We start from the raw sequence: 26,516 nt of genomic DNA, 5'->3' as shown, positions 1-26,516 counted from the left end.
TTCAGGAGGAGGGTGCCGTGTGACATCTGCAATAAAAGAACAGCTGTGGGCACCAGTCTTTAACTGCAGCATTCAGGAGGCAGAGGCGGGAGGATTGGTCACATGTTCACGGGTAGCCTGCTGTAGCAGCACCCTGTTGAAGAGACTAAAGCCCACCACCAGGTGTTTTCTAACAAACCATCTTTATTGCTACTGTACACAGCAGATAAAAAAGTGCTTCAACAAATCAACTCAGCAGCCCACGGCATACGCACTAGCTGAGCTTGGGTTTCCCGGGAAGAAGCTGCCTACCGTGAGTAACTTAAAGCTAGACTACCTAATGTCTGATAATTTACAAAATGAGGGCATACACGGCGCCCAGTAGGCTGACACATTCCAGCTGTGACTCAATCCTGGCCTCTGGCAGCATCCCACACTTGTCCTGTCAGCCACCTCTCTTCCCCAGATGACCTCAGGATGAGTGGCAGGACGGACGACTGATGTGCCTGTAACCCTGCAAAGTGCTCTAAGGTCACAAGTGCCTCCCCCACCCCCCAAAGCCAGGTCTGCAGGGCCGCCTTTGCTGCCCCCTTGCGGGAGCCATGGCATGCAGAGGAAACATGTCCTTGGCCTTACCCCACTGACCCTGGATAGGGCTGGTTCCACATCTTAGATGAGAAGAGAGTTTGCATTTGGTATTTTTTATTATTACAAACTTAGCTAACACATAGGTACCACTGTGCCACCCAGACTCCTGCTCCCTAGCTGTTGATGAGACTGGTCTGGGAAGGGAGGAAGAGGCCCAGTGTGCCCTCTGCTTTACAAGGTCACTGGAGATGCACACACACTGAGAATACATGGTCCTGGAGCCAAACCACAGGATGTATCTACTGCAGTTCTGCTGTGGCATCACGGTGCTTTCCCCCTCACTGTGGCTCTGACTGAAAAGCAAGGTCTGGAGTCTGCAGCCCTGGGCTGGTGCCCCTCTTCCTAGCCCAGCTCTCAGGTGCCTGGCCCAGGCTCTTGCCTATAAACCCTGTTGTGGGCAACCAGTAACATGGAGCCCTGTCTTGGGGCAGATGAGCAGGCAGCACAGGTGCCACAGCGTTAGAAAAGTTAACTGCCTCTTTTCCAGGGTGGGCTTGACCATACAGAGAACTGAAGATTACAAAAGGCATACTTAAAGGTGGGGAGGTGTTCTTGAGGCTTTTAGGAGGACACAAGGTGTTGTTGCGTAGCACAGGCTGGCCTGGAATTTGCAGTGATCCTCCTGCCTCTGTGTCTAAGAGCTGGGATTCCAGGCATGAGCCACCATGCTGTTTCAGACATCCTTGAATTGGTCTTCTCAACTCTGAGGAGCTTGGAAGGACCAGGCTTTCCCAACACCGTGCTGCCTGTGGCCCTAGGCCATGCCTGTTCTCACAACAACCGGAAGTGAAAGGCACTTTTTCTTCTGAATTGTTGCCTTTAGTAAGTTCACTAATTCTTGTCAATGCTATTCTATGCTGAACTGTCAGGGGATTGGACAAAGGCGACCCCTCTCAGAACACCTGGCGTATTACAGTATAGAGAAGGTGGGTTGGCCACCCATGTCAAATAGGGTGCTGCAGACACAGCGAATGCCCCTCAGGCGAGGACACCATCTGCACACCCTGGCAGTGCTGCATGGACTGGCTCCTGTGCAGAGCCTGCGCTCAGAGCACACAGATGGCCGAGGGGCTCAAGAGGGGCTGGCTTGCGCGTGCACTCACGGCATGCCTCTGCTTTGCCCTGGCTGTGCAGACCTCACCGTGGGCCCTGGCCTGGGCTGGCCGTCACTCCTCTGACCTGTATTCCCGCCCCTGCTGCTGCACCCTGGTCAGAACTCGCTCATAGAACAGCAGGTAGGCGCTAGAGGACAGGACCTCCTGCAGGCTGGCCTTGCGGACAGTGTCATCAGAAATCCACAGCCACTGGTTGCTGGTTGAGAGAGGGTTCTTAGCTGAAGGTGGTGACCGTCTGTAAGTGACAAAGTGTCCAGAGTGCATGTCTCCATGGTGGACGACGACTGCCATCAAGCGGAAGAGGTATGTGGAGGAGCTGATGGGTGGGAAAGTACCAGTTAGTTATGACAGAACCAGCCCTTGTAGGCCAAGGCAAAGCTAAAGCACCCTGTGTGTTACATACACTACAGGAGGTGAGTGTGACAGTGCACATAACAACTAGCTGTTAAGTACAACTCCACACAGCAGGGTGTGGTGGCGCACACCTTTAATCCCAGCACTTGGGAGGCAGAGGCAGGCGAATCTCTAAGTTCAAGCCTAGCCTGGTCTACAAAGTGAGTCCAGGACAGCCAGGACTCCAAGAGAAACTCTGTCTCGAAAAACCAAACCAACCAACCAAACAAACCAACCAACCAACCACAACAGCTCCACACTTGAAGCACAACAGGACATGCATTGAGGGTGACACATGCTTCTAACCAGGACAGCTGCGCCTGCACTAGCTGTGTCGCTGGGACCAGCAAACAGTTCTCTCCAAACTTTACACACGCGCACATATACGTTCACACGTGAATTTCATACACTTCCATAAGTTTTACTTTAAAATTATTTCCATGTGGAAAACAGAGTGACCACCCATGTCACACGGAAAGAGGGAATGATGCCACGTTTCCATGTGGTTAGGTAGGGAGCCTTTTTTGGGCCCTGGGCACAGCTGGGCCACAGCAAATGGACAGTGGGCTCTCCAGCAGGCGTCTCCTCACCTGTAGTCAGGAACCACTGGCAGTGGGAAGGCCACAGGTGAAGGCAGGGCTGGCAACAAAGATGGGGAGCAGGCGCCATTCATAAAAATCTGTGTCTTGGGGGGCCCTGGCTGACTCAGACCTGAAAGAGAAAAGGACCTGAGTTCCGTAGAGATGGGCAGCTGACCTGTGCAAACAATCAGGTTTGTTTTTTGTTTAGTTGCAGACAAGGTCATGCAATGCAGCCCAAGCTGGCTCTGAAATGCTGCATAAAGGTCAAAAGTCAAAATGTCAAAGCAAGATGGCCCACACTGTCTCCCTGTGCCTTTCCATCTGTGATAGCTTTAATTTTATTTATGCCTCACGATTTTTAAATGTACTACTATTACTGCATGTATGCACACTACCAGCAAACATGTGGCAGTGAGGGAACACTTTGTGCAGTCTGTCTTCCCCTTCCACCTTCGTGTGAGAGTGCTTTTCCCTACAAGGCACTATGGCCCTGCAGTACTTTAAAGGCTACAAGGCTTGTTACTATGCAAGTTTAGCTCTTTCGCCGGGCCACAGCTCAGGGGGAGCACCCCAATCCTGCTGCTTTGAAGTTAACCAACCACGGCACAGCCAGTGTGCCTGTCACAAGAGCTGCAGTGAGGACGGCAAATCCTCTGTGCGGAGTCCCACAGCACACACCTGGCTTTGGGGCTGTGTGTGCGCCCTGCAGGTCCAGGGCGGGCCCTAGGCTCTCGGGGGCCTTGGGGCCATGCTGAGTGGGTTTGTGGCCCAGGAGGCGGTACTTATACACGTCCATCATCAGGAACTCGTTAAACTGCACGTGCTCATGCCGCTTCAAGGGCGTGCCGTGGCTGGACCAGCTGAGGCGCTGCAGGTGGATGCAGAGGCACTGGGGCAGCTGTGGGCAGAGGGAAGGAAAGAGCTACGGCGTTTCAGGAGCTGACAGAATCCCTCTCCTCTCCGAAAGCATAGAGGGCCGCATGCACAGGTGGACTCACCTTCCCTAGTTTCAACTGCTTAACGAAAGTGGTCCTCTGGTGTTCCACCTTCTCCCCATTCACGGTTGCTTTTGCCTCAATCTGCAATAAAGCAAGAGCGTATGTCTTTGGGATCGCAGAGCAGACACCTCCCGAGCCTACAGCTCCTGCTGACATGAGCTCCGTCCTCACAGATTCCTCTCAGTCAGTAAATGACAGGAACCATGGAGGGAAGACAGTGAAAAAAACAATACTGACATGTCAAATTGTAAAGTCTTCAAGGCTTCCGTGGAGAGACGGACAGAGCGCTCCGTCTCAGCAGTTCAGAGAGCTTGTGGCTCTTTCGGAGGAGCCAGGTTTGGTTCTGAGCACCTACATGGATTCCTCACAACCCTCTATAACTTCAGTTCCAGGGGGTCCAATTCTCTTCTCTGACTTCTATAGACACCAGGCACTCACATGGATGCATGCGCACACGTGCGCGCGCACACACAGACACACACACACACACACACACACACACACACACGAAGGCAGAAATATGTAAATAAATCAAAACACCAATTCTACGTGGAGTCCCCAGGCCCTCCTCTTCCTCTCAAGCTTGTATGCCTCACTCAGGAGCCACTTGAGTAGCTTCTGGGGACAATTATGGACGTCTTGGACCTCCCTGCTTGAGAGAGCCTCGGTATCTAGGGTCCTTGGAATTTCCAGGCAGTGCCTGCTGATAGTGGGACTAGGGCAGGAGGTGGGGCAGCAGTCAGATCTGTACATGGACACCAGAGGCGCCCGTGAGCAGCATCTTTCGCCCGCTGTGCTGCTCAGCAACTACCAAGGTTCCACTTCCCCCAGGGCAAAGCTTCCTTCAGGAGTGTGCAGGAAGCCGCTGGGGCCCTGGAAACTCACAAGTTTGTGCGAAGCCCAGGAAGGTCACCAGAACTCAGGAGGCCCACCCCCACCCCCAAGAGATTATGTAAACAGAGTAATTGCTGGGAGAGAGGATGCTCTGCTGTGAGACTGCCTGCAGCCTGGGCAGGACGCTATGGAGGAAGCGGGCTCTGTTGTCTGGATGCTGTGTGAAGTCCATACAGCTTTTCCTCTGGATTCAGAAGGAAGTCTGGCACAGTGAAAAGGTGGGAAGGAAGGCAGCACACACTGGAGTGGGCCTGCCTCAGCTCTATGCACAAAGCTTTGGGTTTTCCCTGTAAATACTGTGGACAAAACAAAACTTATCTGGGAGACAAAGTCATAGGCAGCCACTCTGCAAGCCATGGCCAGGATGGCAGTGGCTGCTGCCAGGTAGAAGGAGCCCCTGTGTGATGCGCACCTTTGTACAGTTGTCACACACAACGTCTCGCACCGACTCAGATGAGATGAAGTGATGAAGGCAGTGGTCCAGGGTCAGCGGGTGCCCCTAGAGCAGGAGTAGGCATTTAGAGCAGCTCACAGGAGAGCCGTGCTGAAATCATTAGCAGGCAGGCACCGCTCATGGTGCTGTTTGGAGTATGCAGGTATCAGGCTCCACCCACTACTCTGCTGCTGCTACAGGCTTAGGTGGGAACTGTGCACAGGTGGGGAGGGACAGTGCACAGGTGGGGGGGACATGCACAGTCTGGGAGGGGGAGAGTGCACAGGTGGGGGATGACTGTGCCCGGGCTCAGGAGGGGACTGTGCCAGGCTGGGTGGGGAAAACTGTGCATAGGTCAGAGGGGACTGTGCACAGGTGGGGGGGGAACTGCACAGGCTCAGGGAGGGGTGGAGGGCATGTGCAACTGTGCACAGAGCTGTAATCTGAGAGTTTGAGATGTGTGCACAATGCACTAGTATCCAAAATACTAATGTGTTTTCAATGAGACCAAGTGTCAGTTTCTGCCTCCCACAACCAGGCCCTTAAATCACAGCTAAAACGGCCTAGCCTGCCACATGTCTGAATGGTACTTAGTACCTGGGCCACATCAAGGGCCTCAAAGCTGTCAGAATAGACCCAGCTGAGGCGCAGGTCAGTACATACCCAAGCGGCAGCTGGGATGCTGAGGGAGAGGCTGTCAAAGGTGTCAAATCGAACAGGACTCTGAAACAAATATTGCAGAAAATCCACAGAGCTTAGTTAGACTCAAAGGTGAAGCACCTTAGTGCTCACAGCCAGATGCCAGCACAGGAGAGCAAGTGCAGGACAGCAGTAAACACTGGCATGGAAACAGTCCGGCCCAGAAGCTTGGCTTTTTAATATCCTGAGCAACTGGCACCAACTGCCAGGATTCCCATCAGTGCCACTGACAGCACCAAATCCAGGTGTCACTGAGGCCTCAGGAGCCATCGGACAGTTATGGTGTCGGTGGAGTGATGCAGAGGAGCACGCAAGCTTCTGCACAGATGTCCACGCTGTGTTAGGAAGCATCACTGTGTGAGGTGATGTGGTGGCTCAGACCTGTCACCCCTGGAAAAGCTCTAAAAGCAGGAACATTTGGATGGCTAGAGATGGGCTTCTGGTGAGGTCTGCCCACCTACTGTGCACAGCTCAGGAGGGAGATATCAGAAGACAGCAGACAGGGCCGGCAGACAGACAGACAGGCTATTACAGACAGGATGAGGCCTGGACTCTGTGGACACCCGCCTATCCCACAGCTGCCCACTGAGCCACACAGCTACAGGGACCTTGAGGGTCCTGGCAGATGTGTGGCTGGAAGTAAAGCAGAGCAGGACATTTGCTGTCTGAGGAAAAGGGAGAGCTCGGGATCTGAGCCAAATTAACGCCTGTCAGAGCAAAACCATTTTCTTTTCTGTGGGTGTGTGCATATATGCATGTGCACACACGTGCGTGGTCTTTGTGGGTCTCATATAGTACCCAGTTGGCCTTGAACTCACTATGTATCTGAAACTGGTCTTGACTTCTGATCCCAAGGCCCATCTCCATACAGTTATGATAGTGTGTGCACCCTAGCTGCAAATTCCTTTCCTTAGCACCTAGTGACACAGGGGAAAAGAAAACAGAAACCAATGAGAAGTCAGACTCAGTGTGAAGCTGGCACAGAAGTGCTGCACAGATTTGCTCTAAGCATTCTCAGGGCAGAGGGAGCTCCACAAGGCAGCAGACAGAGAATCCTAGGAGAAAAGTTACTGGAAAGGAAGGAGAGGAAAACTTATAATGTGTGTGCGTGCACACGTGTTTGTGAGTGTGTGTGCCAGCACACATGTTTATATGTACAAGGTTTGCATCAGATTTTTGTCCTCCATCGTGTAGGTCCCAGGGATCAAGCTCAGGCTGTCAGGATTGGTGACCAGTGCTTTCCCCACTGGGTGTGGCAGGAGCGACACCAGTGGTCCCAGCTGGAGAGCAGGAGCGACACCTGTGGTCCCAGCTGGGGAGCAGGACAGACACCTGTGGTCCCAGCTGGGGAGCAGGAAAGACACCTGTGGTCCAAGCTGGGGAGCAGGAGTGACACCTGTGGTCCCAGTTGAGAGCAGGACAGACACCTCTGGTCCAAGCTGGGGAGCAGGAGTGACACCTGTGGTCCCAGCTGAGAGCAGAAAAGACACCTGTGGTCCCAGCTGGGGAGCAGGAAAGATACCTGTGGTCCAAGCTGGGGGGCAGGAGCGACACCTGTGGTCCCAGCTGAGAGCCGAAAAGACACCTATGGTCCAAGCTGGGGAGCAGGACAGACACCTGTGGTCCCAGCTGAGAGCAGAAAAGACACCTATGGTCCAAGCTGGGGAGCAGGACAGACACCTGTGGTCCCAGCTGAGAGCAGAAAAGACACCTGTGGTCCAAGCTGGGGAGCAGGAGCGACACCTGTGGTCCCAGCTGAGAGCAGGACAGACACCTGTGGTCCAAGCTGGGGAGCAGGAGCGACACCTGTGGTCCCAGCTGAGAGCAGGACAGACACCTGTGGTCCAAGCTGGGGAGCAGGAGCGACACCTGTGGTCCCAGCTGAGAGCAGGACAGACACCTGTGGTCCAAGCTGGCCGCAGGAGAGACCGTCCCTGTGGTCTGGTGATGGCCAAGTTGAGCCAAAGCACAGTGTCAGGACAACTGAAGAGGCTAGCCAGCCTGGCCCTCTGGCATCCACATGCATATACCCATGTGCACACACTCCCTCAACAGGGACTGGAAAGGAGCACTCCACGTAACAACACAGGGTAACAACACTGAGATGGCATCGTCCTTAGGAACAGCAGTCACTTGTTTCCTAGATTTGAAACGGAAAGACGCAGTGGCTTTCCCCACCTTCCTCAGCTCTGGAGGCCGTGCCAGACACAAGGTGAAGAGAACACACAAGCTGCAACGAGCTGCAGCTGAGGCCCAAGAAAACTCCCATCCCAGACACGATCAGCCACTGTGAAGAATCCACAACAAGACTCCAGAACTGAGGATGTGCACAGGGGCAGTGCTTGCCTTGAAATCACAAGGGCACACCCTGGGCTCAGTCCCCAGCACTATGAAATAAAATAATAAAATAAACATATTTTAAGCCGGGCATGGTGGTGCACACCTTTAATCCCAGCACTCAGGAGGCAGAGACAGGCGGATCGCTGGTCTACAAAGTGAGTCCAGGACAGCCAATGCTACACAGAGAAACCATGTCTTGAAAAAAAATGTTTTTAAAATAAGATCTCAAGATATAATAAAATGGATCAACAACTACAATTCTATGTACTGGTGACAATCAGAAAATACAACATTCCTAACTCCACTTGCAACGGCTTCAAACTATAAATAAATGCAAGGACAAGTTGAAGATGAGTGGGCAAGACACACCAAGGAGTTACACGAACCTGCCTTTTCAAAAGAATTAACATGTTAGTCACGGGTGATGCCAATCAAAACAAGACAGCAAAGCAAGTAAGAGTCAAATTTGCAAACCAGACACCTGATGAGGCTCAGATCCAAAATATACAAGGAGCCCACATATCAGCAATACCCCCCAAAAAACTAAAACAAGTACATTAAAAGCCAAGCAGATGGCTGGGCGGTGGTGGTGCACACCTTTAATCCCAGCACTCGGGAGGCAGAGGCAGGCGGATCGCTGTGAGTTCGAGGCCAGCCTGGCCTACAAAGTGAGTCCAGGACAGCCAAGGCTACACAGAGAAACCCTGCCTCAAAAACAAACAAACAAAAACCAAGCAGCCAGCTGGATAGTGGTGGCGCACGCCTTTAATCACAGCACTCGGGAGGCGGAGGCAGGCCGATCTCTGAGTTCGAGGCCAGCCTGGTCTACAGACCAAGTCCAGAATAGCCAAGGCTACACAGAGAAACTCTGTCTTGAAAAATCAAAACCACAAAACCAAGCAGCCCGGTGTGGTGGGCGTACCTGTACTACTCACACGGGCGAGGCCTCCTCTAGAGGCGGGAGGAGCACTTCAGAGGTCAGACCCTGCTCCAAAAACAACAAAAAGGGGAAAGAAAGGAGGGAGGGAGAGAGGGAGGGAAGAAAAGAGAAGGAAAGAAAAGAAAGGGGGTGGAGGGTGGCTCAGTGGTTAAGAGCACTAGTTGTTCTTGAACAGGAGCCAAGTTTAGCTCCCAGCACCCACACGGTGAGTCACAAGTGTCCAAAACTCCAGCTCCAGGGCGAGCTGGGTTCTGCAGGCACCAGCCACACATTTGTATATGACTCGCCAAACACTCACGCACATAAAAGGGACAAAAAAAGGAGGTGGGAGGTACAGAGGGAAGACATAAAAAAAAAGGCAGGCAAGGGAGCAGGATGGAGGGAGGGAGGGAGGGAGGGAGAGAGGGGGAGGGAGAGAGGAAGGGAAACAGTGAGGGAGGGAGGGAAGGAGATAGGGGGAGGAGGGAGGGAGGGAGAGGTGGAGGGAGGGAGGGAAGGAGGTAGAGAGAAGGGGAGGGAGGGAAGGAGGGAGGGAGGGAAGGGGGAGAGAGGACAGAAGGGAGGAAGGGAGGGAGAGAGAGAGAGGACAGAAGGGAGGGAGAGAGAGAGGACAGAAGGGAGGGAGAGAGAGGGGACAGAAGGGAGGGAGAGAGAGGGGACAGACGGGAGGGAGAGAGAGAGGACAGAAGGGAGGGAGAGAGAAGAGGACTGAAGGGAGGGAGAGAGAGGGGACAGAAGGGAGGGAGAGAGAGAGGACAGAAGGGAGGGAGAGAGAGGGGACAGAAGGGAGGGAGAGAGAGGGGACAGAAGGGAGGGAGAGAGAGAGGACAGAAGGGAGGGAGAGAGAGAGGACAGAAGGGAGGGAGAGAGAGGGGACAGACGGGAGGGAGAGAGAGGGGACAGAAGGGAGGGAGAGAGAGAGGACAGAGGGAGGGAGAGAGAAGAGGACAGAAGGGAGGGAGAGAGAGGGGACAGAAGGGAGGGAGAGAGAGAGGACAGAAGGGAGGGAGAGAGAGGGGACAGAAGGGAGGGAGAGAGAGGGGACAGAAGGGAGGGAGAGAGAGAGGACAGAAGGGAGGAAAGCAGGTCGTCAAAGAACCCTCAAAACCATTTCCAATAAGACTCTGACGCTGCCAAGCAGCCATCAGGGAGATGCCACTGAATCACAGAGGAGAAGCAGATGCCACACACAGCTCAGGGCTCCAGGGCTCACCTTGCGAGCAGGAGGGGCCTGAGGTTGCTCCCCAGGCACGGTGGTACACACTTGTGATGCCAACACTGGGAAGGTGGAGCCAGGCAGAGTCTCAGGGCTCACTGGTCAGCCAGCCCAGCCCACTTGGTAAATTCTAGACAGAGGGAGACCATGTCTCCAGAAGCAATAGAGACGGCTCCTGACAAGTGGCCCTCAAGGCTCACACTTGGCCTCCTCACACAAGACAAGACATGTCAGCAGAAGGATGGAAAAAAGGACCCTTGCTACATTGTGTTAAGAACCCAAACTGGGGCAGTCACCATGGAAAACAAAATGGAGAGGCTTCAAAATGGTACCTGTGATTCCAGTCCTTGGGATGCTAAAGGCAGAAAGAGTAAGAGCTTCTGGCCAGCCTGGGCTACAACTGTAGGACAGCCTGGGCTACAACTGTAGGACAGCCTGGGCTACAACTGTAGGACAGCCTGGGCTACAACTGTAGGACAGCCTGGGCTACAACTGTAGGACAGCCTGGGCTACAACTGTGACAGCCTGGGCTACAACTGTAGGCCAGCTTGGGCTACAGCTGTGACAACCTGTCTCAAATCAACCAGCCAACCAGACAGCCAATGGAATTATGGTATGACTCATTCCATCTCTTTTGGGGCGTGGGCTGGGAGGCGATGAGCTCAGGACATCAGAGACACCCGCGGTTCCACGCTCACAGCAGCCCTGGCACAACACCAAGACACAGAAGCAAGCTCAATGTCCACTTGAGGACAGGGTAAAAGAAACATGCAGACACGTGCATGGACACACACACATCTTGAGAGGCCTAAAAGATTTTTTAAAATGGCTAAGCTCTCAGTATAAGAGACAAGCAGTTAGGCAGACCCAGGGCGTAACCAGGGCTGCACTCCCTCCTGAGCTAACACGACACTGTTCCTGAGCAACCCACGCAGATGGCCACAGAAACTACAGCCAAAGGCCACATAGCTGAGGCAGAGCCACGGCAAGCCTCAGTGTCCATCTCTTTCTCCTTGAAGAGACAGACTTAAAAGGTAGGAACACAGGTAAAAAAGGTAAGGAGATTTGGGCTCACAGCTGCAAAGAAGAGCCCCACAGAGAGAGTGTTGCCTAGTGACTGACCTGAAGGGTCCCACCAGAGATAAGAGTTGCTAAGAGACCCAGTTTTATGGCCATGTTCCTTCCTGCCTGCCAGAGATAGGGTTACTAATAAACCAGACACTTCCCTGGACAAGGCAGTGAACAAAGAGAACAAGAGAGCTAAGCCAGGGGTGGTCTTGGCGCCTGTTTCTGTAGCCTGTCACCTTTAGACATCAGGCCTCCTTATGTTGCTCAACCAATAGGTGACTGCCAGGCTGGAGCTCCCCTGCTTCAGGGGCATTGGGAGGAAAGGTACTTAGACCAGGCGAGAGTGGTGGCGCACGCCTTTAATCCCAGCATTGGGGAGGCAGAGGCAGGCAGATCGCTGTGAGTTCAAGGCCAGCCTGGTCTACAAAAGCAAGTCCAGGACAGCCAAGGCTACACAGAGAAACCCTATTTCGAAACAAACAAACAAACAAAAAAGCCCCCAAACCAACGTCCCAGGATTCGCTTCTCAATACTACTGAATTGGTGTTGGTCACGGCCCAGCTCAAGCTGAAATTAAAGATTCCTCTTGCAATTACAGTGGTTTCAACTCTTGGTGGACTTTTAGGGGTCTCGAGATCTGGGCATCACAACCTGTACTCGATGGGCACTTACTCTCCCAGCAAAAAGAAGGCAGTGCTATCCTTTCTCACCACTCGGGTGAGCGGGGAGGCGCCCTCCAAACAGTAACTCCCACATGACCTCCCTAACAACAGACTTACAGAGACTAGACAGTGACTGTCCAGGTGGTCGGCAGGACGGTGAGACACTGGCCCAGCCCTCCAGGGGTCTGGCAGACAGCACGGTGACTATAGTTAACAGAGCACACTTGACACTTGCTGAGGGGGTTGTCATCGTTCACACTGAGGTGTTACTCAGGAGATGGCTGCTTGACTATGGGAGTCAGAGGATTCTCCATAGCCATCGCCCAGCATCCTTTAAAGCTGTGTGAATTCTGCATGTTACTTATACCCAGGCTGGCAGAATTCCACAGTGAGGGATTCTCTATGGCTGCAAGGGAGGCTGTCCTCAAGGGGTCAGACAGAGGGTGCTGGCGAGACCTTGGACGCCCACATGGACAGTGCTGGCGAGACCTTGGACGCCCACATGGACAGTGCTGGTGAGGCCTTGGGCGCCCACATGGACAGTGCTGGTGAGGCCTTGGGCGCACACATGGACAGTGCTGGTGAGGCCTTGGGCGCCCACTGGGATGGTGCAGCTGCTCTGGAGAGCCATCTGGAAGCACCTCAAAAGGGTGAATCCGGGTCTGCACACATGGCAGCTGCCAGCTCTGAGGCACACTCACTCACTAAAGAACACCACCACACAAAATCCACAAAGTGTAGACAAGGTAAACACCCCTCAACAGACGTGGACAGGAACACTTGCAGGGCACATGACATAGCAGTACAGGGTTTTAAACAGCAGGAGGTGTTCTCCCAGGCACCACAAAAGAGAAGGCCCAAAGCCCAGCCCATATAACCCAGGAGGACCAGCACTAGATGAATGGCTGTGTGGTGCTCAGGAGAGGATGCTCATGTGTCAGGCTTTTGGGGTATTTGGGGGGGGGGGGAGTGGAGGCACAGCAGTGTGTCAAATGCCCTAAAACTGCTGTAACAGTTGTAAAATTGTCTTTTTGCATTGTATTGAAAATTTTCCATAGAAAAGGTTGAACCTTCAGATGCCAAGCAAAAGCCCCTCCCCCTCCTGAGATCTGCTGTGCCCATCATGGGCAGACAGGCCTCAAACTCAGGACCTGAAAGCCTCCTCTGACGGCAGGTCTGCTGTTCTGGGGCAGATGCTGTTTGAGGGTCAAATGACACTGACGTGTTGTCGATCCTGCAGCCAGCCCAACTCTGGGCACCCCCCCACCCCCGCATCCTGACTTGAGCGGTCTCCCTGAATGCGGGGGCGTGCAGCCACTTACCTGGTGCTCACAGTGCTTGCACACCATGTTACTGGTGAGTCTTCCATGGAAAGGGTGTTGGGACTTCCAGTGACTGGATGTGGGGTGAGGAGACCCTGGAAGGCAAAGCACTTTTTGACGTGCTGCACCACCTGAGATCCACCCTCCTCAGCACAGAGCAGGCACTCCTCCTTTAGGAAGATGTTCCTCACAGGGAGGTCCAGGCTCCATCCTCACGGAAGGGCTTCAAGGCCTCTGCCGGTGGCGGGTACCATGGCAGTAGACCATGGTGAAGTATGCTATGCAGGCTCTAAGGTGCGCGTGCTGTGAGAGGGTAGGGGGAGGCACAGGTGTGCCGCTTTGCGGCTCTGGGAACAGCCTGAGGAGACAAGTTCTGGAGAACAAAGCTGCCCCTGAATAGGGTGGGTTAGTGAGCCTGGAGGGAAAGCCACGTCCTCTCTCCCCCCAACTATAAAAGAACTTTACTCTCTTGGCTCAGCTGTTATCCTGGAGGCTGTCTCTTCCTGCTAACCGAGGCCGAGTCCTGGAAGCTTCTAGCCTCCGTACAATCTACCCCAGGCCTAGAATGTTCCAGCTTCTGAGACTCACTGCTGAATAAGCTCACCCTTGTTCTTTCTGATCTGAGGCCTGGCTGGTTCAAGCCAGCTGTTCTGGCTCAAACTCCTCTCCCAGCTGACTGAGTCAATCTGGCTTCTCTCTCGGCCCCTGAATTGCTCCGCTTGGCCTTGAACTAACTGCAGCAGTCTGCTCTAGCCTCCTGGCTCCTTCACATTGTCTGGCTCGTTCTGTCGTCACCTGAGTCTAGCTTGCTCTCACTGTAAAGCTCTCCTGGTAACCCAGCTCCTCTCTCCCTCATTCTCTGTGGTGCTCCCTTAAGTAGCTCCCCTTCCCCTCGTCTCCTGAGAGCTGGGCGTGTCCTATTCTGTCAGATTTTCTGCCACTCAATAGACATCACTTTCAAACATGGCTGCTTCCTTCTACAAACTAACTTTACCTTTGTTTAGGAGTAAAGGCGTGTACCACCACACCTGGACCTAAGCTTTTCTTTACCTGAAACTCGTTCTATACCAGGCTGACCTTGAACTCAGATCTGTTTGCCTGTGTCTCCTGGATTAAAGGTGTGTTTGTATTCCAGCTGGATCCCACAGACCTAGACGATCTTTGGATGTGATCTCTTGCCAGAGCAACCATGTTCTGAATTAACATTCCTCTATACCCAACCTCTCTTTTTGAGAAACAGAAATATGGTCTGATGCCATAGTCCAGGCTGACCTGAAATTCACTATGTAGCTCTGGCTAGCCTTAAAGACAGCGTTAATCCTCCTGCTCAGCCTCTCAAGTGTGGGGTTACAGGTGTGAGCTCAGACTTGGCTTCTGTAAACTTTCATTGGTGGGAACAGGGTTAATTGTCCCCGTGAGAGGCTCAGGGGAGAAGCTGTGCTGCCTGGGGCCACCAACCCAGAGGCTGTGCTGACTGCAGGTCTTAAGAAAACAAAGACTTCTCAAGAGACTATGATACGTGAAAGTTGGCCAAAGTGTTGATGCTGCAGGAAGGACAGATTCTGTTTACCGACTGTGCCAGGGCCTAAAATTCAAGGAGAGAGAGGAAGTGGTAGGAGGAGCCTGGGTTGGCCTGGGGTTGGAGTGCTCAGTGCCGCTCATTCAAAGCTGTGTTTGGAGCACACCAGGCCCTCGGCAGGTACATGGCAGTCCAACACACCAGGCCCTCGGCAGGTGCATGGCAGTCCAGCACAGTGCGGCTGGACACAGCCAGCAGGAGACACATGCAGTGCAGTCCTATCTAAAAGGAACACATTTTATTCTCATTCATTTCTTTAAAAATACACATTTTATTAATAAAAACCGACTACCTCGTGTGTGGCAGGTGACTTGTCTGGGAATCACTTCTGACTGCTGCTGTAGGGAAAAGAGAGAGATACTGAAAACCTGATTGCTCTCCTTTTAGCCGCCCTCCCCACGGGGAATCTTACAGTTCCCGGGCAGGCTGCACCAACAACGCCAACCATCTCCACAGCCACCACTCTGAAGGTGGCGTGACCTACCTTCTGGTTGGTTCTGCACAAGTTCCTTTATGGTGGCCCAGACCCCTGCTTCTCCTCTCTGGGGTATATGCCTCCTTTGCAGGTCAACTCTTACCAACCCTAACATTACAGTGTCACAGGGAGGTGAGCAGTCACAGAGACCGCAGCGGTCCTTGCTCCCCTCTACTAACAGGGGAAAATAAACCATTCTCTCCTCAAGCACAAGCCAGGCTGCAGCAACGAATCCTCTTAAAGAGCCTGCCCCCGGGGCTGCAGAGATGGCTTAGAGCTTAAGAGCACACTGGCTGTTCTTCCAAAGGTCCTGAGCTCAATTCCTAGCAACCATTATGGCTCATAACCATTATACATGAGATCTGGTGCCCTCTTTTGGCCTGCAGGTGGAATACTGTATAAATGATAAATAAATCTCATCCCCAACCCCTAGGCAGGGTTTCTCTGTGTTACCCTGGCTGTCCTGGACTCATTTTGTAGACCAGGCTGGCCTCAAACTCACAGTGATCTGCCTGCCTCTGCCTCCTGAGTGATTTTTTTGTTTTTTCCAGACAGGGTTTCTCTGTGTTGGCTGTAGCTGTCCTGGACTCGCCTTGTAGACCAGGCTGGCCTCAAACTCACAGTGATCTGCCTGCCTCTGCCTCCCAAGTGCTAGGGTTAAAGGTGCACACTTTGAGGTCTGGCAGCTTTGTGTCCCCCGCCCCCGGCCCCTGGGCCTGGAGAGCTTATGTGCCCTATATTTACTGAACATGCAGACTGACACTGCCAATGTTACCTCCAGGGAGTGCACGTCGAATAAATGTGTGACGCGAGGCTGGCGGTCCCGCTCGTCTTCCAGCGATGAGGTGATGACGTGGAATAGCTCGTGAGCATCCTGCCAGAGGACAAAGCTTCCCGGTGAGAGAGGCTAGTGAGGCCAGGCCAAGGCCAGAGGACAAAGCTTCCCAGTGAGAGAGGCTGGCGAGGCCAGGCCAGGGCCACAGGACAAAGCTTCCCGGTGAGAGAGGCTGGCGAGGCCAGGCCAGGGCCACAGGACAAAGCTTCCCGGTGAGAGAGGCTGACGAGGCCAGACCAGGGACAAAGGACAAAGCTTCCCGGTGAGAGAGGCTGACGAGGCCAGGCCAGGGTCAGAGCCCAGACCATGTGCAGCAGACAGACCCAGCCCAATAAATGGAGGAGACCTGTACCCAACTCTGGGGGGTGAAGTCACTTTAAAAAAGCAGGCAAGATGCAAACAGCACAGAATTAACCGCCTTGACCTTCCCAGGTGTACAGCACCAGCCCTGAGCACATGCAGATGGCTGTGCAACCAGTGCCCCGTCCATCCCCAACTGAGACTCCAGACCCAGTGGACACATCCCACCCCGCTGCTGACACCCACGTAGTAATCTAACAGCTATCTGAATGGAAGCAGACATTAGTGCCCTGCTTCTGAGGCACCGTGCACAGCAGAACAAGCACTTCACTGAGTAAACTGTCCTCAAGGTTCATCCACAGTGCAGCATGTGGCAGAGCCCCTTCCCTTTAAGCTGACTGTATTGCACTGTAATTTTGTTTGGGGGCTGGCTCAGTGGTTAAGAGCACCGCTGTTCTTGCAGAGGACCTGGTCCAGTTCCTAGCACCCCACGGTGGCTCACGACTGTCTGAACCCCAGCTTCAGAGGATCTGAGGCCCTCTTCTGGTCCCCGTGGACACATGTGGTGCACATCAGGCTAAACACCAAACAAATAATAAAAAGAAAACTTAAAAAAAGTTTTGTGGTTGTTTTGGCTAAAGATGCAGCTTAACAGTTGGGCAGGTTTTCCCAGAGGCAGCGTGGAGCATCGTTAGCCAGCAGCACCACTCAGCTCAGCTGTCAGGAAGGAGAAGCAGCTGCGAGCTGTACTTTCTGGAGGCACAGGTAGCCTGTGTCAACCAGTCTTCAAGCTGACACAGAATACGTGAGGCAAAGGGCAATGCTGCAAAGAGGGTGGAGGCGGAGTGGCAAGATCTCTGAGGCGGTGTCCCATTTGTCCCTGACTCCTTACAGGGCTGTCATGGGGGTGCAGTCAGGTTGCGCACATGAAGGGCTGAGCTCCTGGCTTAGACACAGAATGGCTCTGGACAACTACATGGTGAAATGGTGCTGATGCGGGCAACACCAGCCGCAGACAGATGGGCAACCTGCCTCGAAGGGCAAGAGACTAAGACAGACAGGCTCCCTCTGCTTTGTAGCTGCCTCAGCCCATCAACTGCCATTCACCAGCCAACAGGCAACAGTCCCAAAGGTGGCTGGGCTAAATGGGTCCTTGACGGAAGGATGGGACTCAGAAAGGTTATAGTATCCTCGGGGAGCAACCTGAGGGTCTCAGCTGAGACACAGGGAGAGACAGCTTTCAGTGACGTAGGGGAGGGTCGTTCAAAATGGAGACAGACACACATCATAGCACACAAGTGCAGCCAGCAAGGCAACTGGCAAAGACACACAGCACCCACTTAATGCTGGCACCATGGCACAGGGCTTCAGACTGGGGAAGAACAGGAAATAAGATCAAGGGGTGGGGGCCCTCACCCCTGCCCATAGCTTTGCTGTCCCTCTGTCCCCACCCAGCCTCAGTGAGGAAGGGTCTCTGAGAGCTGCCTCAGTGTGTGGATGGTGACGGCATACACAGCCACAGCCACCTAGAGATGCAGCTGTGGAAGGCATGCCTAGGTGCCAGGGAAGCCTGAGCCTCTCCCCCAGGATCCGGCCCTTCTGGCTCAGCCTCGGAGTGGCCCTGACTAAGAGTGGTCAGGAGCGTGGACCACAGTGCAGTTGCAAAAGGGAAGGAGAGTGTCAAGAACGAAGCCCTGTGGCTGTGAGGGACACCTGTCCAAGGTCGGGGACAGTCAGTCACCTCGGAAGATGGGTTTTTAAAGCAAGCGTAAGAGCTGAAAGAGGGTCTCTGATGGCAGTGCCAGCATCGGCCCTCTAAGTGACTTGAAACGGTGCGTCCTTTCTAATCAGGACAGCAGCAAGGTCCTGCACACACAACACCAAGGCTGCCCAAGATGTCACAAAAAAGCAGGGGATATAGCGAGGACAGTACCTGCCAGGCCCCTGCTGGATCCCAGCAGTGTGCGCATGCACTCAGGCACGCATGTGCATGTATGTGCGCCCGCCCCTAGTCCCTAGGGAAAAGGACTCCCCAGGCTCGGCCTGCTGTCTGGAGTGCTCACCTGCTCTTCAAAGGAGGAAATCTGCCATCTGTACATTCTCAAGACATCCAGCAGGCAGCTGGCATCTAAGACCTCATCCTCAGTGACTTCTTGGCAGGACAAAGCTGGGACAAGAAAGGAAGACAACTGAGCCAAAGTGAAAGAACCAACTGGAAATGCTGTGTGCACTGCCAGGTGACACTGCAGCTCCCTGGTGCTCTGTGCAGCCTTACACTCTGAGTCAGCAAGGACGCACCCCACATTTGATGAATGAATCTAACCTTTCAGGAAGCTACACATTACCATCGCTGGTAAAGAGGGATGCCAGCTGAGTGTGATCTGAATTCATAATTCCCAGGGGAGAAGGGCACTCACAACCAGGCCAACCCCACACCCAGCGTGGAATGCCTCTTCCCAGAGCTCAGCATGGCTTCTTAACCTTTGCTGACACCTACACACCCCTGACCAGCAGGTGCTGAAGGGGCAGCTGGATGCTTTATGAACAAAGGTGCAGAAACAAAAGTTGGCCTGACATAGTGCTCAGGCAATAGTCCCAGCTATGGAGGACGCTGAGGTGGAAAGATTTCTTGACTCCAGGAATTTGGGGCCAATCCTGGTAACAGAATAAGATCCCGTCCCAAATAAGAATAACAATAAAGCCGGGCGTGGTGGTGCACACTCAGGAGGCAGAGGCAGGAGGATCTCTGTGAGTCCGAGGCTAGCCTGGTCTACAAAGTGAGTCCAGGACAGGCAAGGCTACACAGAGAGATCCTGTCTTGGGAAGAAGAGGAGGAGGAGGAGAAGAGGAGGAGGAGGAGAAGAGGAAGAGGAGGAAAAGGAGGAGGAAAGAAAGACAGAGAAAGAAAAGAAAGAAAGAAGGAAAAGACATAACAGTAAATAAAGTTGGGTCCTCCGCTAAGGGTCCATGGCTCTATCTACACCAAGGTCAGCTCCTTTTCCTACAGGAGGTATGCATGCTCTCACAACTACTGTGCTCTGTGCATGAAGCACAGATGGAGCCACAGGCAAACCCCACACACAGCCTGACTATCTAGAAAGTTTTGCTAGCAAGGCAGGTAGCCCCAGGGCTGGAGCGACCCACGGTGGTGAAGGGCACTTGTTGCTCTATCACGAGGCCTGGAGTTCAGAGCCCAAAGCCAACATCAGGTGGCTCGCCACCTGTAATGCTAGCTGAGGGATCTGGCGCCCTCTTGTGGCCACCCATAAGGATACCCATACAGATGCACACAAACACACAAGCAATAAAATAAATCTAACCTGGGTGTGCTGGTGAGCAACATTAACCTCAGCACTCAGGAGGCGGAGGCGCCAGCCTGGTCTACAGAGTAAACTCCAGGACAGCCAGGACTACACAGTGAGACCTTGTCTCAAAAAAAAAAAAAAAAAAAGACAAAAACAACCAATATGGAGCCTAGACTGGCCCCAGGCCACAGAGGCAGGCGTCATTCTCAGCAGAGGCTTTTTCCCACAGTACAGTGTGGAGGCCGGTGCTGCTCAGGTGGGAGACAAAGGAAGGGTCTGCTGTCTTGGGATCCGGTTCCCTGATGCACAGATGACAGGGCAGACCCTTTCTCCTCTTGGTTTGCAGTCAAGCATGTGAGAGTCCTCACACTTTGGCTCTGACTCCAGAGGGTGGGAACACTGCCTACCTCCTGCCCCACTGCAGCCCCACCTGAGCTGTCTGAAGTGGCCAGAACCTGAGGGGCAGGACATGGGGGGGGTACAGGAGGGGGGCAGCTATCCCCGCAGCGTGAGGTGAGCACGTTGGCCCAGCCCTTCACCTCCAGGACAAAGGCCACAGAGCTGGGAAAGGAAGCACACTCCTGGGGAAATGCCACTGTCTCCTTTAGCATGACGCCTGAAACACTGAGGCACTCTGGTGAGGTCACAGGCACCAACAGCACGGCTCTTCTGTTCTACCCAGAGAAACGTGCTTCTGTGCACAAACGGCCCCATGCACTGGTGCTTGCTGCAGCCTGGATTTCAGGCACCGGTGAGCTACAAAGCAAGTCATGTCACTGGCCTCACAGCTGTACCACAGCTGCAGGGACTGCCCAGCAGGTAAGAGCACTGGCTGCTCCTCCAGAGCTCTCAAGTTTAGTTCCCAGCACCCAGGTGGGGCAGCTCCAGGGGACCCAACGCCCTCTCCTGGCCTCTGAGGTACACACAGCCATAAAAAAAAAAGAACATTCTAATAAAAAAGTACTCCTATAAACTAACAACAACAACAACAACAAAACCAAACAACCACCGCAGACACAGGCAGAGCCTTGGGCAGCCAGTTCTCCTAAGACAATGGCCAGCAGGAAGGGTAAGAGCTGCAGTGGTTACTCTCAGTGCCAAGACCAGAAACCACCACCTCACACATCCAACTGAGGGGTGCATGTCTCTCTCCACCCCTCGCCACGGTATCACCAAGCCTGGAATGCTCAGGCCTGTCTCTGCCTCACGTTGCTGGGGTGACAGCCTTTTCTGTGGGTACACTTTGCCCACTGGACCTTCTCAGTCCCCTGTCTCTGACTGTGACAGCATAAAGTGCTGCTGTGGAAGTGCAGCACCCAGGACCACATGGTAGACAGAGGCAAAGCTGCCCGGCCTTCCCGTGTGTGCTGGGCACACGTTAGAATTACAGCTTTAAAAAAAAATTGATTGTCTCTCTTAGGTTCTTAGTGCATGACCCTTCCCCCCACAATGTCCTTTTCTTTTTTCTTTTCTTTTTTTTCACAATGTCTTTTTCTACAAAGAGGCTACTAAGCCTTTCTTCTGTCACCTAGACACTGAAAATGCACGCCCCTCAAGTCCCCACTGTACCTTTCAGGAGGTTCAGCAGTGTCAGGGACAGGCACTGGGGTGTGTGTGGCCCCTGCTGGTCCCTGGGGTACTGAGTGGTAAACTCTTCCAGCCACTTGACGAAAGCGGGGCAGGCAGACAAGCCTTGTAGCAGCGAGTTCATGAAGCAGGTGTTCCCCAGGTTGACAAGGCCAGGCACAAGCCCTAGGGAGAGTGCAGGGAGGGAGAGGACAGTAGGTCACACCAGGAGGGTGACCTTCTTTCCCCTCCCTTGTGGGACCCAGAGTCTCTGCACGGGAGCCCTCAGTCGGGATTCCTCCTGAGCGAGCCTGGGGCTCTGGACGTGGTAATGCCGCAGACTGTGCCACAGATCAGGCCTCTGTCCTGCGTTCTCTCGGAAATCCTTCAGGTGCCCAGCAGATATGAAATGGACGAGAGCAGTAACCACGCCTCCTTCCTCACCACCAGGCTCTCCTGGACGCTCTCCCCTTCAGTTACACTACAGTGCCTCACAACAGCTGGCGACTGCACTGCGGCCCGGGACAATGCTTTTGTTCTGAGCACGGTGGCTGAGAGAGACACTGGCTCTATTCAGTCTGTCGTCTGCAGGGACAGCAGCACCGGCTCACGGGGCCTCTTTTCCTTAAGTCATGAGCTCAGTACACAGCGTGCAGGCTGGCCTCAATCTCCGAGCCAGTCCCCTGCCTCAGTCTCCTGAGTGCTAACGTGAGTGTATGCAACCAAGCCTTGTTCATCCATACTGAACCTCTCTAGAACCATGCCCTTGCTTAGCAAGGGTCAGGCGGATTTTGTCCTAGGCCTCCACTCCCGTCTCCCGCTTCTCTCCTTCCCTTCCTGCTCTCAGAGAAAGCCCTGGTGTGATGTCATCAGTCAGCTGCAGGACTGAAAATACAATCACACATTAATGAAGCCATCAGACAACTGAGCCACTTGCTCATAATTACAAAGCATGCTTTTCCCTGCCCTTGAGATGGGTGCCCATGTAACCCTGCCTGGCCTGGTGCTGGCTATACAGCACACGCTGGATTCAAACTCGCGGCACCCTCTTGCTCCAGCATCAAGTCCAAAGACCGGGACGCAGAGGCTCATTCCTACCTTTTCTCCGTTTCTTCCTTTCTGTAATGGGACCCCAAATAACATATATTCCTGCTGCAAGGGCCGCAGCAAGCCCACCTATCACTCCCCAGTTCTTCATGACTTTACATCTGAAAAAGAAAAGGGGTGTACTGTCATTGTGTCTCGTAGCAGCAGGTGGGCACAGACACTGGCAGGGAGAATGACATTTTATCCAAGAGGGCACCAACCAGCAAGCTTGAAACCTAAAGTGATAAACACCACTAAGAGCATGCCCTGGAAATCAGGGTGCTTAAGCACTAAGACGAAAACTGGGGCGAGGAAGTCCTTGCTGTCACTCTCCACCTTATTCGAGGCAGGGCCTCTCACTTAAGCCCAGAGCTCAGTGACACAGCTAATCAGACTCCCACGTTCTCCCTGCCCAGTGTAGGAAATACACCAGGCCACCCGGTGCCTACACGGCTTCCAGTGCCTGCTGCTTGTGCAGGAGGCGCCTGAACACCTGAACCATGCCCCCAGGCGCTGTTACTTATTTATTTATTTCTTGAGCTGGAGGATCCCTCAGTCATTCAGACTAGCCTTGAACTCACGCTGTGGACCAGGCTGGCTCCGATCTCAAAAGTGCTCATCCCTCAACTCTTGACGGAGCTGCCAGGGCTGGATTTAGACATGGCTTTCTCCCCAGGCGGTGGTGGCGCACGCCTCTAATCCCAGCACTCGGGAGGCAGAGGCAGGTGGATCCCTGTGAGTTCGAGGCCAGCCTGGTCTACAATGCAAGTCCAGGACAGCCAAGGCTGCGCAGAGAAACCCTGTGTCGAAAAACCAAAAAAAAAAAAAAAAAAAAAAAAAAAAAAAAAAAAAAAAAAAAAAAAGAAAAAAAAGAAATAGCTTTCTCTTTGAGGACATTAAACAAAACAACAGGAGCTCTCCTGTATATTCATAAAATGAAAGATTTCCTCATTGCAGGCTTGACTCGAACACCAACACACGATTCTTTTACTACAAATAAGGAGCCTGCAGCAGTAAATCAAAACACAATCTCAAAGTTTCTACATCTCCAGGTAAGGCAGACCACACACGCGTGTAACATGTAACCACACAATAGGCTGTCTGTGGACACGTGTGTGATACATTCTTACCTAATGTTTGGGCCTTATAAAGTTGATTTCCCCCCACCCCACCCCCCCCCGCAGTACCAGAGACTAAACCTAGGACCATCCCTCACCCTGACTGCATGAGTATGGCTCTCAGCTCAAGAAACACTCCCTGAAAAGGGTCACTAGTGACAACAGGAGCCGTCAGACAGCGACCAGCATTCTCCTGCATCGCAGCTAATCATGACTTGTGAGTCAGTTTTGTTCTTCCACGGTGAGTCCACAGAATGTGCACAGAACTTGGCTTTAAAAAAAAAGTAGTCTACTGGAGGAGCCGGCCAGTGACAGCACACCTGCCTGGCATAAACTCAACGAGGGAAACTGAGGCACACTGTTGCTTGACTAGTTCCTCTGCAGAATGGTATCACGAGTGTATGAGAGCTTGGGAACGCGAACACTAAGCTGCCCTGCCCTGAGGGCACTGGATAGGACAGCCACTGGGGGTCCCCAAGTTGGATAAGACGTTGCCCCAGTATCCAAGGAAGCCAACCCAAGCAACAGGTCCCAGCAGACAGGGTGAGCAATGGGGGTGTGGCCCCAGGCTTTAGAAAGATGGATGTGGACAGGCTGGGATGCAGGCAGGGGTCCTAGTTGTCACAGATTAGGCAGTTTAGCAGCTGAGAGGCTGCGATAGCTTAGGGACCCAAGCGGGTTGGGACGCAGGAGTGAGAATTCCCAGCAGGGCAGAGGTGGGAGGCTGGCGAATGACAAACTGAGGGCGGCGTACAGGCCTGGGGAGGCTGTGGGCCTGGGTCTGGGGTCACCGCAGAGGGCTGCGGGGCCTCGCAGGCCGCGGCCACTGCAGGGACGAGAAGGCGACGCTGGGCCGCGGCCTCTGTCTCGGCCGGGTCGGCGCTGGCCTGGAGGCCCCGCGCCCGCCACCCTCCGCTCGCTCACCTGACCGCCGCCCCGGTGCGCAGGAAGCGCTGGAGGGCCTTGTCGGCCGCCGTCCTCGCCGCCTGCGCCCGGGAGCTCAGCATCGCGGCCGCCGCCGCCAGCCGCCGCCCCGCGCCCGCTACCGCGTCAGGAGGATCCTAGAGCGCGAGGTTTCTAAAGTGCCGGAACCCGCCGTCGCCACCCCGGCCCTGGCGGGGGAAGGCAGGATGACGGACCGGAAGTTGCCCCCACCGGACTGCAACACGAGACGGACGACCTCTCCCCGGTTCCTTCTCCCTTAGCAACCGCGGCCTGATCCGTTGCTAAGGGAGGCTTCCGGGGGCGGTGGAGCCCTTCGGAAAGTGTGAGAGCTGGCGATTGCTCCGGCTTCATTCACAAATGCAGACGCTCCGCCCTCAGGACAGAGGTTGGGTCATGTTTTCGAGTGGAAAGGCTATTATTAAACTGGCAATTTTAGAAAGTAGATGGTCCCATCTTTTTTTTTTTTTTTTTTTTTTTTTTTTTTTTGGTTTGTTGAGACAGGGTCTCTCTGTGTAGCCTTGGCTGTCCTGGACTCACTTTGTAGACCAGGCTGGCCTCGAACTCACAGTGATCCACCTGCCTCTGCCTCCCGAGTGCTGGGATTAAAGGCGTGCGCCACCACACCCGGCTCAGATGGTCCCATCTTTAAATGAATGAATACATAAATAAATAAATGTGGGGCTGGCGAGATGGCTGTGCCTCTAGGACCATACAGTAGAAGAAATCCAAAGTTGTCCTGACCTTCCTATGTGAGCTGTGGTGCGCGCGCGAACACACACACACGCGCGCGCGCGATTACACATACATGCTCGCATACACACGCACACACACATATATATGCACACACATACATATACACAAACATGGGAACACGACATACACTCACGCACACGTTCACACGTGCACTGACACATGTACACACATGCCTGGGCACACGCACGAAATGCACACACACACGCAATAAATTCGACAGATTAAAATGATGCAACGTCTTAGAAATTTGTTTCTATTAGGTTCACAAAAGTCCTACACAGCCCCACACAAGTGTTTGGGGAGTCACTTTCAAAACAGCGAAATGTGGAAACAAAGCAGATCTTCATCAGTTGATGGCTCTCTCTGTTATACATGAAATAAAAGTGGTGGACTTTTCGGATTTCTGTCTTGCGTGAGCAAGTTGCTGTGAGGCAGATCTTTATGCCATTTCTCTCCTCAAAACTGTACTGTGTGTTAACTGCCCCTTCTCCTCTTCCGTTCTATTTCTGATCCTGTGAGTTGGCTGTCTCCAGGACTCTGTGAGAGGAGTCACAGAGTTCTTAAAGATTTATTTATTTATTGTAAATACAGTGCTCTGACTGCATGTACAGCTGCAGGCCAGAAGAGGGCACCAGATCTCATAGATGGTTGTGAGCCACCGTGTGGTTGCTGGGAATTGAACTCAGGACCTCTGGAAGAGCAGCCAGTGCTCTTAACCGCTGAGCCACCTCTCCAGCCTATATCAATCGAGTTACATAAGAAGCACAAGGGTGGTGGTGGCGAACGCCTTTAATCCCAGCACTCAGGAGGCAGAGGCAGGCGGATCGCTGTGAGTTCGAGGCCAGTCTGGTCTACAGAGGGAGTCCCAGGACAACCAGGCCTACACAGAGAACCCTTGTCTCAAAAAATAAAAAATAAAAAAAAGAAGAAGAATAAAAATAAAGACACACAGGGCAACTAATGCAGACAGTTCCCACTGAGACGCTCTTCCCAGATGATTCTAGGTGGCTAATTACCACAGGTCACACAGTAACTTGACAGTGTTTGAATCCATCTTTGCAAAGGTGCTACTGACAAATGTTTGCATTGTGTATCTGTTGGAGGTTGGTCTGGTGTATTCTGATGCTAATTACTGGGGGAGTGAAGGATCTTGGGAAAGGGATGGTGCTGGAGAGAGAGAGAGAGAGAAGGAAGGAGGTTGCAGCCACGGGTGAGAAAGAAGCGCATGGCCGGCATGGATGGAGAATCTGGCCCAGATGAGGAACA

The 26,516-nt window shown here is 53.4% G+C and overlaps 1 protein-coding gene across 2 annotated transcripts; it reads right to left on the bottom strand.

Moving 5' to 3' along the window:
• Positions 1–1,775: 1,775 nt before the first annotated feature.
• Positions 1,776–24,571, bottom strand: Usp30 (ubiquitin specific peptidase 30). 2 transcript variants are annotated; one of them, XM_051161700.1, is made up of 13 exons: positions 24,477–24,571; positions 22,447–22,556; positions 21,352–21,534; positions 18,541–18,644; positions 16,118–16,216; positions 15,160–15,205; positions 13,289–13,383; positions 5,705–5,764; positions 5,021–5,107; positions 3,715–3,795; positions 3,395–3,614; positions 2,726–2,846; positions 1,776–2,058 (listed from the first exon to the last, which is right to left on the bottom strand). In XM_051161700.1, exons 1-13 carry the CDS (start codon positions 24,557–24,559, stop codon positions 1,794–1,796), a joined length of 1,554 nt encoding a protein of 517 aa, XP_051017657.1. In that variant the 5' UTR covers positions 24,560–24,571; the 3' UTR covers positions 1,776–1,793. The 2 variants fall into 2 exon arrangements, with proteins under 2 accessions (XP_051017657.1, XP_051017658.1); XM_051161701.1 differs by having other exon boundaries at positions 15,160–15,202.
• Positions 24,572–26,516: the final 1,945 nt, after the last annotated feature.

This window comes from Acomys russatus, chromosome 19 (genome assembly GCF_903995435.1).
Source record: "Acomys russatus chromosome 19, mAcoRus1.1, whole genome shotgun sequence".
Lineage (NCBI taxonomy): Eukaryota > Metazoa > Chordata > Mammalia > Rodentia > Muridae > Acomys > Acomys russatus.
This window is presented reverse-complemented; position numbering and strand designations above follow the sequence as displayed.